At 46.8% G+C, this 12,672-nt stretch overlaps 1 protein-coding gene across 4 annotated transcripts in view; it reads left to right on the forward strand.

Moving 5' to 3' along the window:
• Nucleotides 1-1,012: 1,012 nt before the first annotated feature.
• The window catches only part of RSPO2 (R-spondin 2), a 163,823-nt gene continuing 152,163 nt past the window's right edge, over nt 1,013-12,672 (forward strand). For 3 of the 4 annotated variants that reach the window (XM_045003243.1, XM_045003244.1, XM_045003245.1), the window contains exons 1-2: nt 1,013-1,233; nt 1,517-1,803. In XM_045003243.1, the coding sequence (XP_044859178.1) occupies nt 1,710-1,803 (94 nt within the window). In that variant the 5' untranslated portion in view covers nt 1,013-1,233; nt 1,517-1,709. Of the gene's footprint in view, nt 1,234-1,516; nt 1,804-12,672 lie in introns of those variants that run through there. The other variant, XM_045003246.1, reaches the window with a different exon arrangement.

The following is a 12,672-nucleotide window of genomic DNA, read 5'->3' on the forward strand; positions in this document are numbered from 1 at the left end:
CCTAATTTAAGAAAATCTTGAGTCAGCCAGAGATTGTTTTTATAATGCACCTGGAACACCAAATCATACTTAGTTTGCCCTTGGAGACTTTCCCCAGGTAAGCAGTTTTCAGGAGGAAAAGACCACAAGGCAAAGAAGATGAACCTGTTTTTTTGGATACTGAAGGAATGGAGAGAAAGAGGAGGAGATGAACAAGGATTTCAGTCTGGGGAAGAATGGGGAACAGATGAAGCTGGTTTGAGGACATTGTAGACCAGGAGATACTCTGGGTTTAAGGCCTTGGGAGGAGGGGCTGTAGGAGAAGCTCCAGGATTGTGTACAGACTTGAAGTATTATACAAAGCACATTGACACCAAGGAGAGAATTTCTATTGACTTAAAGGGCTTTGGATCCTTCCCTTGCAAAGGGCCCCGGGCCTTAGGAGCACTGGAGGAAGGGATGGAGGAGATGATCTATCAGGCTGTAGGACCCTGCCTGGGGCTTCAGGACAGAGGCAGAGAAATTGGAAATTCTGTGTGGTGCCGACTGGCAACAGAAAAGAGAGACACAGTTGAGATGTGAGAGTAAGTAGTTACAGTGCGGCCAATATCTGCCCCACAACCACAAGCAGCAGGCACGTGGGGAGCTAGCGGGCTTTGGAGAGCAGCGGGAGAGGAGAAGTGGCTCCTGCATTAGGCCCCTGCGGAGGAGGAGAGCCTCGAGGCTGCGGCTGTTGCCATTCAAAGCCCGGGGAGGGAGGCTGCCACGCATAGGGTTTTAGGACCCTGAGGCACCACCGCGCCCCGCGGCGCTAGGACCTGGCGGGAGGGGCGCGGGAGCCGCTCCGAGATGCTGTGGACCACAGCACCACCTACTTACTGCCGCCTCCAGCCCCCAGCGCATCCCTCTGGCGCGCCCCGGCGGCGGAGGGCGAGGGGGAGTCTGCCCCGCCGGACAGCCCCACGTCACAGCCGGAGCGCGGGGATAAAAGGGCCGGGAGGCGAGGCGCCGCCGGACTCGTGGGGCGGCGGCGCCCCTGGTTGCTCCCCAGCAGAGGCGGGGGGCTGGCGAGGGGCACCTTGCACAAAGCGCCGGTTCGCCTCCCGGCCAGGCAGCCGCCCCGCGGAGCCCCAGCGCCCCGGCTTCGCCTGCCCACGTGTTGCTGGCGGAGTCCCGGGGCGCCGCTTCCCTGACCCGCTGCCGGTGCGGCAGGATGGCTGGAGGGGCCGCTCCGCTGCCTGCTCGGCGCTGAAGGTACGGACCGTGCGCCAGAGCCTGCCCCACTCTCGCCCCCCGGGGCGCAGGGCTCCTGCCCCTCCTGTCCCCTGGTGGGGGCGGACAAAAGAGCCCGGCGTTGCCTTGGCACAGCGAGCCCCGGCCGAGCCTGCCCCGGGCTCCCCGAGTGCAGCCACCTGGGGCAGAGTTGGGGCTCTCGGCTGGTCCGCTCCGCTTTGCCATCCCCGTGGCCTCGGTGCAGGGAGGGTGGGACTTACCCCCCCCCAGCACACACACCCCCCGCTCTGCTCCTTGTCTGCAGATCAAAGGAGATGCTGGGAGCTGCTGCCAGTTCGCAGCGCCTGGGCAGGGGAGCGGCCGGCGGGTGGTGACTCCGCAACCCGACTGGACTCTACCGCTGCGGCCCCCCGCGCTCAGCCTGGCACCTCCTGCCCCGGCCCCGCCAGCCGGCTGATTTGCCCCCTCGGAGAGACGCTGCCCCCTCGCCGCCCAGGATGCAGTTTCGCCTCTTCTCCTTTGCCTTGCTCGTCCTGAACTGTATGGATTACAGCCACTGCCAAGCCAGCCGCTGGAGACGCAGCAAGAGAGGTCAGTAGTGTGGCACCCACTGCTCCCCCGGGGCTGTGCGGACCGCCGGCGGCGGCGGCGGGGTCCGGGTTCGGGGCCACACGCGCGGGGTGGGAGCGCTTGTCCCGCACGCGCGGCCGGGGACCTGTCAGCTCCCCGGGGGGAGGGAGTGTGCGCTGGCGGCGCTGCGCAGCCTTAGCCTAAAGTGACTTATTGGGGAGCAGCAAATGCGTCCTGCCGGCTCCCGCGAGCTGGTCCAGGAGGTGCAGTCGCGCTCGTCCTCCCCACTGAGCTCGGCTGCCCGGCAGGTGGATTAAAACCCCATCGACAGAAGGCAGCGCCTCAGCTGCCCTGCCTTGAGTCCCCGCTCCCCTCAGGGTTTCGGCGCTGCGCTAACGCGCAGAGACACCCCGTGGGCTGGTTGCTCCCAAACGGAGGAAATCCCCGTTAGCCGTTTGCAGGCGGGGAGTTGAAAATCCCAGCCGACCTGCGCTTGGACGCATTTGTCAGCGAGAGCCGTGGGACCAGGCGCTGAACTTGGCTCTCTGCTGGGGGACGGGAGGGATCGTGCTGAAACCGGGGGTCGGCGCTGTACGCTGCGACGCCCGGTTTGCAGGGGGGGGTCTATTTAGAATAGGGTCGATTGGGTGCCGGGAGCCCGTCCGTGAAAGGGGCACATTGCGTGTGCGATGCGACTGCCCATCCCAGCACCAACAGGTCTGGATCCAGGTACAGGACATTAGACGTGCTGGTGAACAGAGCGGCAGTGAATCTAACAGTCGCAGGTACATTGATGGCCATGTGATCTACATTCACCTCCCCAGTCTCCGTCCAGCGCTCACTCCCTGCTGATGAGTGACCCCGCGATAACCAGCGGGTAACCGCCTGTGTGCGAGCGAGCGACCCCTCTCTCCTTGGGACCTGAAGGAACCAGGTTATTGATTATCCGCGTAGTAATTTCATGCAACGCCCCCCGCAGCCCCAGAGACTCCTCTTTGTCCCAGGAGATAGTCGTGACAGCGCTGGTGATTCTAGGTCAATAGGTCCTGACTCTTCCCCTGCCCAGCCTGGGAGGTGATCTGTTTATAACGGGCTTTATGGAGAAATGTTCCTGCCTCTCGCCCTCCCCGGGACAGCGCTTCTGCCCGTCTCTCACTGCTCTGTTAAACTGTTCTCACTTTAGCTCTGCTGCTCCGGGACTGAGTTAATGCCCTTTGCCAAGCGGATGCAGCACTTCTCAGTCCCGAGTACGCCTGAGCTCGTTTTACAGAGGGGATCTGGTCTTATGCCTATGGTGATTAGTTGCACATGGTAAATTATTCTACCCTTCAGAAGTTATTACCTTGCATAGATCTACAACTACTAATGAGCTTGTATTTACCACTGGAAGTAAACTACTTTGTCATTTACCATGTAAATTAGTTTCAAACCAGTCAAAGGTTTTTACACAATACTGTTTTATATCTATGAAAGAATATTTTTAGTTTGAAAAAAAAAGATCTAAATGTATTTCAGGGACTAAAATAGGATTTTATTAAGTACATACTTGTTTAGGTTAGGCGTTAGTAGAGTCTTGTTTCCTCATTATATTGTCCCAAGGAATTGGGCACTTTATAATGTAAGGAGATTGATAATTGATTTTGGCACACATTCGTTTTTAAAAATCAATTAAAGAAGTTTTGAGAGGGATCCTTGCTTTTTAAATAGCGAGATTCTTGAAGTACACCTTAACGACACACAGAGAGATGATTTTGTATGAGGAATGCATTTTAGAGAATTATCACAAAGTCTTAATTTGTTTTGCTTCCAGATATTGGAGGTTTTCAAAAACTGGAATTGCTAGAGATTAGTTATTGGTGTTGTGGAATATGTCATTACAGCACCCATGTGGACAAAAGTGTTACTGCATCTTCTCTCTAAATTTCAGCGTTGTTTTTTCTGGGTCTTGCCCTCATCTAGAACAACTATAGGTATCTATCTAAACTTAAGTAGTTATATTCGTTTTCACTTTCCTCACTCTTCTCTCCCCCCACCCCATAGTTAAGAACAACAATCTGGTAATTCAGCTATTACTTCTCACATTTCATGAGACTTTGTAACCAAAAGGTTGTTGGTAAACCTGTTAACATCTCCAGTGCTTAGCAAAAATAAGTCCTAATAAACTGCAAAGCAGAAGAGGCTTATACTTTCAGGCACATGTAAACTTCTGAGTGGGTCAAAATTACATTGTAAAATGATTTAGTTCTGATGTTTTTCCAACAGATGGTTTGCAGAATTAAATTTTTGTATGCGTGGCTAAAACTGCAGCAGTCCTTTAAAGTGACCAGACTGACTATCTGTGCTAACAAAGGGTATACTGTGTCTTTAATTAAATGTGGAACTACTTAGAGTGCTGGCTAGACAGTGGAGAGTGATAGTAGTATTTCTGCTTTACAACACAGCTTAAGGATTGCATTGTGGGAGTATAGAAATGAATAGAGATCTAACTTGAGTTGCGTGAATTGTCCCCCTACAAAAACTTAAGCTGGTTTTAATTGATCTCATGTTCACTGATTGATCTTAGACCAATTGTTGTACTTGTTGGACAACTGGCTTTCCCAAAGGAGATTGATTTAAATTAGTTTCTTGATGGACATTTGATTACTCATGAAATAACAGTGCTATTGACAGTTGACTTACTGGATCTGTTTTGTGCTATCACCTAAGGCTTTCATTTTGGACTGCGGAGAATGCAATATAGTTTCAGTTAATAAACTTTAAAGAAATAAAAGTGGCTGATGATAAGAGCTAAAGGCAAGATCTGTGAATATATTTGAAATTATTTGACATTTACCATGCAACATACAGACTGAAGTAATGTCTGAGTTCAGGATTCAAAATTTCTGTAATTTCACAATTTTTCCATTTCCCATCTGTAAATAATCAGGCATTCACTGTGGGGTACTGGCAGTTAGAAATTTTCTGGCATTCTATTATGTATAGTATATGATCTCAGCTGCTCCATAATATCGTTTTCTTAATGAAATAAAATTCTTGGCATAGATCATTTCTCCTGTGCAGTAGGAATCAATTGCATCCAGTTTGGAATGTCAAGCAAATTTATCCTATTAACTGATTTTAAAAAACAAAGCATTTTAAAAATCTGGACAATGACCTGTGGATCTGTATTTCTATGCATAGGAAATGGGGTTTATAGCTAGCATTTCCAGGAGAGTATAGTAAATACTGGAGAAAGCTGATCATATGTTTTCCTTCCTCCTTCTCTCCTTTTCCCATCCCAGACCAAATTATGTAACATAATACAATAAAAGTGGATGAAAAATTTGAGGTTTACAGTTTGATTCCTAACAGGCATTGATTTCATGTTGTTAGTCAATTACACAATATAAAATAAACAGGTCACATCAGAAATTTATTCTTTAAATTCCTCAATCAAGAGATTTCTATTAGTGCAACAGGAAAAAAAGTTATAAACAAACATATGTAAATTACACTGTCATTTCTCTACACTAAACAGTTTTCTGCTGCAGCACTAAAATATTATTTGCTACAGTTAATTCATATCAATATTCTTATGGGAGTGGGAAGTCTTTGTCCGAGGGTGCTAGGATTTACTAGGAATTTACTAGGAAGATTGTTTACTCTTCCTGCAGAAACTGATTTAAAACATATTTTAAAGTAATATAGGTGAAACGCCAGTAGACTAATCTTGTATACCAAAGTATCTCCTTTCCATTTCGTAATTTGTAAGGCATAATTGAATTTTGCAGTTCTCTTGGATACTTACTTACCTAAGTGCTAGCTTTTACACTGGTCTTATAATGCCTTGGGTTGTTTTCAGGTCCCTATTCTTATCTCCTTTAGTGGTCACCAGGCTTGTCTTGTGTGCCTTACCAATTACAGCCAGTGTCAAAATAACAACTCTTGGGGTTGAGCAGTTTATTGCATTATGCATTTGAGTGAATATCCAGCATCAGGGACACATGAGAGATCAAAAGCTTAAAACCAAAATTATCTTAAAACATCTAGGAACAGGATCCTTACTTACAGGATGAGGGATTGGGTTCTGGAAAGCAGTGACTCTGAAAAGGACTTGGTGGTCATTATAGATAACCAGGCTATAATGTGATGCTGTGACAAAAGGTCTAATATGGTACTTGGATGTATTAATAGGTGAATACTGAACAGTAACAGGGAGGTGGTACTACCTGTAACAGCCAAGAGCCCAGTGGCTTTGGCACTCAATTAGGATGTGGGAGACTGAGGTTTAAGTCCCTCCTCTGAATCATGAAAAACCTGGAAAGATCATGGGTTCATCCTGATGCAAAATGGGAAAAATTCTGTACTCAAAGTTTTTTTTGTTTAGTCTGGAGAAGAGAAGACTGAAGGGGGACAGTTTTCAAGTACATAAAAAGGTTGTTATTAAGGAGGAGGGAGAAAAATTGTTCTTGTTAACCTCTGAGGATAGGACAAGAAGCAATTGGCTTAAATTGCAGCAAGAGAGGTTTAGGTTGGACATTAGTAAAAACTTCCTAACTGTCGGTGGCTAAGCATTGGAAGAAATTGCCTAGGGAGGTTGTGGGATCTCCATCACTGGACATTTTTAGTTAGCTAAACACCTGTCAGGGATGGCCTAGATAATATGTAGCCCTGCCATGAGTGTGGGGGACTGGACTAGAAGACCTCTTGAGGTCCCTTCCAGTCCTATGATTCTATGACTATCTGTACAGGATTGGTGAGACCACTACTAGAATGTTGAATCTAGTTCTCATGTCTACATTCTAAAAAGAGACATGGAAAAATTAGAGAGGGCTAAAATAAAAGCTACAAGAATAAGTTGTTGTCTGGAAAATATAGGTTGAGAAGGAGCTCAATATATTTAGCTTATCAAAGAGAAGGTTGAGGCAACATGGCTATAATCACCAATATAAGGAGAAGATATCTGATTCTAGAGGGCTCTTTAATCTAGCAAGCAAAAGCATAACAAAACCCAATGGCTAGAAGTTAAAGTCAGCAAAGTTCAAATTGAAAACAAGGTTAACATTTTAACAGTGAAGGTAATCACTTGGATGTGGTAGATTCTCCCTCACTTTGAGTCTTTAAACCAACATTGCATGACTTTTTCTAAAAGAGATGCTCTTGTTGAGCTACAAATTGTTGAGCTGGGTGAAATCTATGGGCGGTGTTATGCAGGATGTCTGGCTAGATGATCATAATGGCCCTTCTGGCCTTAAAATTATGAAAAACAAGTTACCTTCTATCTTTGACTTTTGAGTACAAAACATACGTAGGTCTAAGGCTACATCCCGACTAAGCTGGGTAAGTCAGATTCTTAGGCCTGGTCTACACTGCAAGCTTAGATCAATGGAAGCCACCTTATGTCGACCTAATAATGTATGGGTCTACACTACCCGGTCTCTTCTGCTGACCTAACTTGCCTGTAAAGTTGACTTAATTACTCCACCTCCATGAGAGGCGTAGTGCTTAATTCAATGTTAATGGGTCACCAGAGAGGCAGTGTAGATGCACCATTGTGTAAGTCAAGTGAATTGGCCTCCAGAAGGTGTCCCACAATGCTCCTCTGTGACTGCTCTGGAGATCATTTTCAACTCTGCTGCACAGCAGCCATGTACACAGGAAACAGCTCCTCACTTGTTAAAACCCCAGGAACTTTTGAATTCCCATTTCCTGTTTGATCAGCATGGAGAACTTGCCAACCCAGCTGATCATGGTGACTCAATGCCCCAAACATGCTGCAGCCTGGAGTTCACAGGAGGTGGTGGATCTTATAGATCTGTGGGGAGAAGAGGCTGTGCAGGCACAGCTCTGACCCAACTGAAGAAATGTAGACATCAATGAAAAGATTGCGCAGGGCATGGGGGAAAAGGGCAAAACCAGGAACACACAGCAGTGCTGCATGAAAATCAGAGAACTTCGGCAGGCGTACCAGAATCATTCTGATTCTGCACCACAGACATGCTGCTTCTACAATGAGCGGCATGTGATTCTCAGTGGCAACCCCACCACTACCCCCAAATGCAGTGTGGATACCTCCAAGGAGTCTGAGTCCGGGGCCGCCTCAGGCAACAATGAGGAGGACATTCTGGGTGAGGAAGAAGGAGGAGAAAGGGAGACAGGCGAGAGGTGGATCCATTCTCTCAGAGAGCCAGGAGCTATTTTTAACCCAGAGCCCAGCCAGTTGTAGGACAGCATCGTGGCTGAGTGTGATGCCAGGGAAGGCACTTCTGGTAAGTATGCAATTCCAATCAAACTGTAGGGGTTATATGCTCTTATGTTTTATGTTTAATCTGAAGAAAAAGTGCTTCCCAGAGGCAGCTCCAGCTAGGCAGAGAGTGCCCCCCAGAAAAGACTGTTTATGTGCACAGGGATGGCCTGGGAATCCTTCATGGAGATCTCTAGGAAATGTTTATGGAGGTACTCTGTAATCCTTTGCAGACGGTTTCAGGGGAGTGCTGCCTTATTTCTTCCACTACAGTGGAAGACTTCCCCACGCCACTCCAATATTAACTCTTCTGGCATGATTGCGGTACACAGCATAGCAGACGAGGACCAAGTCTGTATCCAGATGCTTACAGCATCTGCTCCCTTGCCACCTCTGTTACCCTCAGAAAACTGATATCACATAGGGTCACCTAGGGGAGACGATGAAAGTTTTCATTACAAGTGCTCGTACTAGAAACAATAGAGCATATTATCCACCATGTATGGTGATTTCTGGGTCCCTCAACCACACTTTCCCTAACATGCTGATTTGGTTGGCAGGGGTCAGCACTGACCTCAGATTCTGCAAGTCCAGCACGACTATTACCACCAACGTTAAGGGAAGGGGAGTGGGCTTCCTGTGTTCTCTTGTGGCTGCAAACCACCCCTCCCCCAGAGCTGCCTCGGATGAAGACCACAATTTGGAAGGCTTAATGCTGGTCTCAGGTCTCAGAGCAACATCCGTGTTGCTAGGGGGAGAGGTTATTGTCCATCTGCCCACCTGTGCTCCCGACATGGGTTTCCCACAAATTGCAGCTCAAGCTTCTGGGCCATACTCGCCATGGCTGGAACAGCAAACTGGTTTGTTGAATAGCTAGTGATTCTGATTATGTTCTGGCTTCCACTTGAGTGTAATAAGGGGAGTGGTTTTTAAATAGCAACTTTGTACTAGACCCAGGGTATAACTGACAGTGGTTGCCTTGTGCTTTGCCTGCCTTACAGTGGAAGGCTTGGCCTTCGGCACATCCTCCACACCGGCAGAGAGGCTTTTACAGATAGAATATGGAAAAAGAGAATACACGATGACATGTTCAGTGAGATAATGACCGCTTCTGGGAGAGCTTACATGGAGTTAAGAACCAGGAGGATTTCATTGTCTGAAAAACTGGACATGGACAGCAGGAGAATATCCCAGGAGCATGAGCATGCCACTCAGGATGAGATGCTACGGATTATGAAGGACCAGTCAGACATGTTGAGGCATCTGGTTGAGCTTCAAGAAATGCAGTTTGACTCCCTCTGCGGAACTGCCTGCAAGCATAACCCTGTTCCCAATCCCCTTCTCCCAAACGTTCCAGGAGGTGGGGGGAAGGGAAGTCCAGTATTCTTTCCACTCAACACTGGGAGAGGATACTAAGAATAAAAGTCAGCCATTCAAAGACATTTGATGGGCAAGAGTACTGTGCTTTCACAGACAAGCTGACTTGGTTTCTCCCCTCCCAATTTTATCACATCATTTGCCCAAGATTAAATTATTTTTCTGTCTTTTTCAGTTTCTTTGTGCAATAAAAGTCAACACTTTGAGAATGAAATGCTCTTTATTTATTCCAATCATGGAGGTTTTGGGGGACTAGAGGAGGTACAGGGAAACTGATGCAACGGAGGGGATGGTATGGGAAGGCACAACGCAGATAAGCAGCGACATTACTGTGGCTCGTTACTGAAATGGGTTTTCAAAACTTCCTGGCGATGCAGAGCTCCTTGCTGGTCTCCTCTTATTGTTCTGGTATCTGGCAGCTCAAAATTAGCTGCAAGGCTATCTCCATGCCCTGCCCCTCCAGAAATTTCTCTCCCTTTGCCTCACAGATATTATGGAGCGATAACAATGGGGATATTGCTTTCAGTGAGGAGTAACCTAGTAAGCAAACTGTGCCAGCAACCCTTTTAACATCCAAAGGCATATTCTACCACCATTCTGCATTTGCTCAGCCTGTTGTTGAACTTCTTCTTACTGCTGTCCAGGCGGCCAGTGTATGGCTTCATGAGCCATGGGAGCAAAGGATAGGCTGGGTCTCCCAGGATCATTTATTGGCATTTCAACATCATCAATGGTTATTTTGTGATCTGGAAAGGAAGTTCCTGATTGCAGCTTTCTGGACAGACCTGTGTTCCTGGCCATCCCACCCTGAGGTCGACGAAACACCCCCTGTGATCCACCAGCACTTGCAACCAGAAAGAAGTACTCCTTTCGATTTACGTACTCTTTGGCTAGGCGGTCTGGTACCAAGAGAGGGATTGCATGCCATCTATTGCCAAATTGCAGTTAGGGAACCCCATTGTGGCAAAACCATCCACTATGTCCTGCATGTTGTCCAGAGTCACTATCCTTCTTAGCAGAAGTTGATTAATGGCCCTGCACACTTACATCACAACATCTCTCACTGTGGATTTACCAACTCTGAATTGATTCCCCACTTACCGCTAGCAGTCTGGCATTGCAAGCTTCCACAGAGCGATCATCACTTGCTTCTCCACTGTAAGAGCAGGTCTCATTTTTAGCATTGTTGTGCTTCAGGACTGGGGAAAGCTCTGCACAATGTTCCTGGAAAGTGGCCTTCCACATTCGAAATTCTGCAGCCACTGCTTGTCATCCCATAGCTGTATAATGATGCAATCCCACCAGTCAGTGCTTGTTTCCCGGGACTAGAAACAGCACTTCACTGTGTTTCAGCTGCTGTGCAACTGCCAGCAGTAACTGGGAATTGTTTGATTCTATGGCTTGCAGCAGGGTTGCTTGAATGACATTGCAATGTTCCGCACGACGGCTCCTGTCTCAGCTCTGGAAGTACTGCAAGATAAGGTGTGAGTTGTCTGTAATGCTTACAACAAGAGTGCACAGCTGAGCGGGTCTATGCTTCTTGGGCTATAATGTATGCCTGGCTAAGCCTGACTTTCAAAAAAAGGCATGAGAAAAGTATGGGTTGTTTGCTATTGATATCAGGGGAGGGAGGGAGGAAACTGCATCTTGGGAGGCCGAAGCCATGATCCTATTCCCACCCTGCGACAATGTTTTGGTCCCGTGAGGCACTGCAAGCCCTTCCCAAAACCCCCTGTGGCTAGTTGCACTGTGGGATAGCTACCCATGTTGCAGTGCTCTGTGCATCGATGCAAGGGATGCTAGTGAGGATGCACTCCACCGACACAATCAGCGTGGTGTGGACATGCACCACTGACTTAATTACTGCAGCAGCTGGATATCAACTTACATTAAGTTGATTTAACTTTGTAGTGTAGACATGGCCTTAGTTGCAGTAGAGAGAAATAAGAAGATCAGGGATCTGCTTTTTTTATAACATTGATTACAAGAGAACTCTCACTACATTTTTCTGGAATTGAGGTTTTTCCTTGAAAAAGCAGAGATAGTAGTTTTTCTTAATCAAGCAACACAGGTTGTTTTTGCACAGATCTAGTGAAGTGGTTATCAACTTTTCCATACTGTGACCCTATGTTATAGCAGAAAAAAGTTTTAGGACATTGCCCCCCCTACCACTTCCATAAAGCTATTAAATAGGGAGGCTGGTCACAACCCCCTGAAACCCATAAGAACGGCCATATTGGAGCAGACCAAAGGTCCATCTAGCTCATTATCCTGTCTTCTGACAGCAGCCAATGCCAGGTGCCCCAGAGGGAATGAACAGAACAGGTAATCATCAAGTGATCCATCCCATCACCCATTCCCAGCTTCGGGCAAACAGAGACTAGGACACCATCTCAGTCCATCCTGGCTAATAGCTATGATGGACCTATCCTCCATGAACTTATCTAGTTCTTTTTTGAACCCTGTTATGTAGTCTTGGCCTTCACAACATCCTCTGGCAAGGAGTTCCACAAGTTGACTGTGTGTTGTGTGAAAAACTTCCTTTTGTTTGTTTTAAATCTGCTGTCTATTGATTTCATTTGGTGACCATAGTTCTTGTGTTATGAGAAGGAGTAAATAACACTTGCTTATTTACTTTCTCCACACAAATCATGAACCTCTATCATATCCCACTTAGTCGTCTCTTTTCCAAGCTGAAAACTCTCAGTCTTATTAATCTCTCCTCATATGGCAATTGTTCCATACCCCTAATCATTTTTGTTTCCCTTTTTTGAACCTTTTCCAATTCCAATCTATCTTTTTTGAGATGGGGTGACCACATCTGCATGCAGTATTCAAAATGTGGGTGTACCATGGATTTATATAGAGGCAATATGATATTTACTGTCTTATTATCTATCCCTTTCTTAATGATTCCCAACATTCTGTTTGTTTTTTTTGACTGCTGCTGCACATTGAGTGGATGTTTTCAGAGAATTATCCACAATGACTCCAAGATCTCTTTCTTGAGTGGTAACAGCTAATTTAGACCTCATCATTTTATATGTATAGTTGGGATTATGTTTTCCAATGTACATTACCCAGTTTTGAAAGATCCTTTTGTAGCTCTTTGCAGTCTGCCTGGGACTTAACTATCTTGAGTAGTTTTGTATGATCTAAAAATGTTGCCACCTCACTGTTTCCCCTTTTTTCCACATCATTTATGAATATGTTGAATAGGACTGGTCCCAGTACAGACCCCTTGGGGACACCACTATTTACGTCTCTCCATTCTGAAAACTGACCATTTA

The sequence above is a fragment of the Mauremys mutica genome, chromosome 2 (assembly GCF_020497125.1).
Source record: "Mauremys mutica isolate MM-2020 ecotype Southern chromosome 2, ASM2049712v1, whole genome shotgun sequence".
Classification (NCBI taxonomy): Eukaryota; Metazoa; Chordata; order Testudines; family Geoemydidae; genus Mauremys; species Mauremys mutica.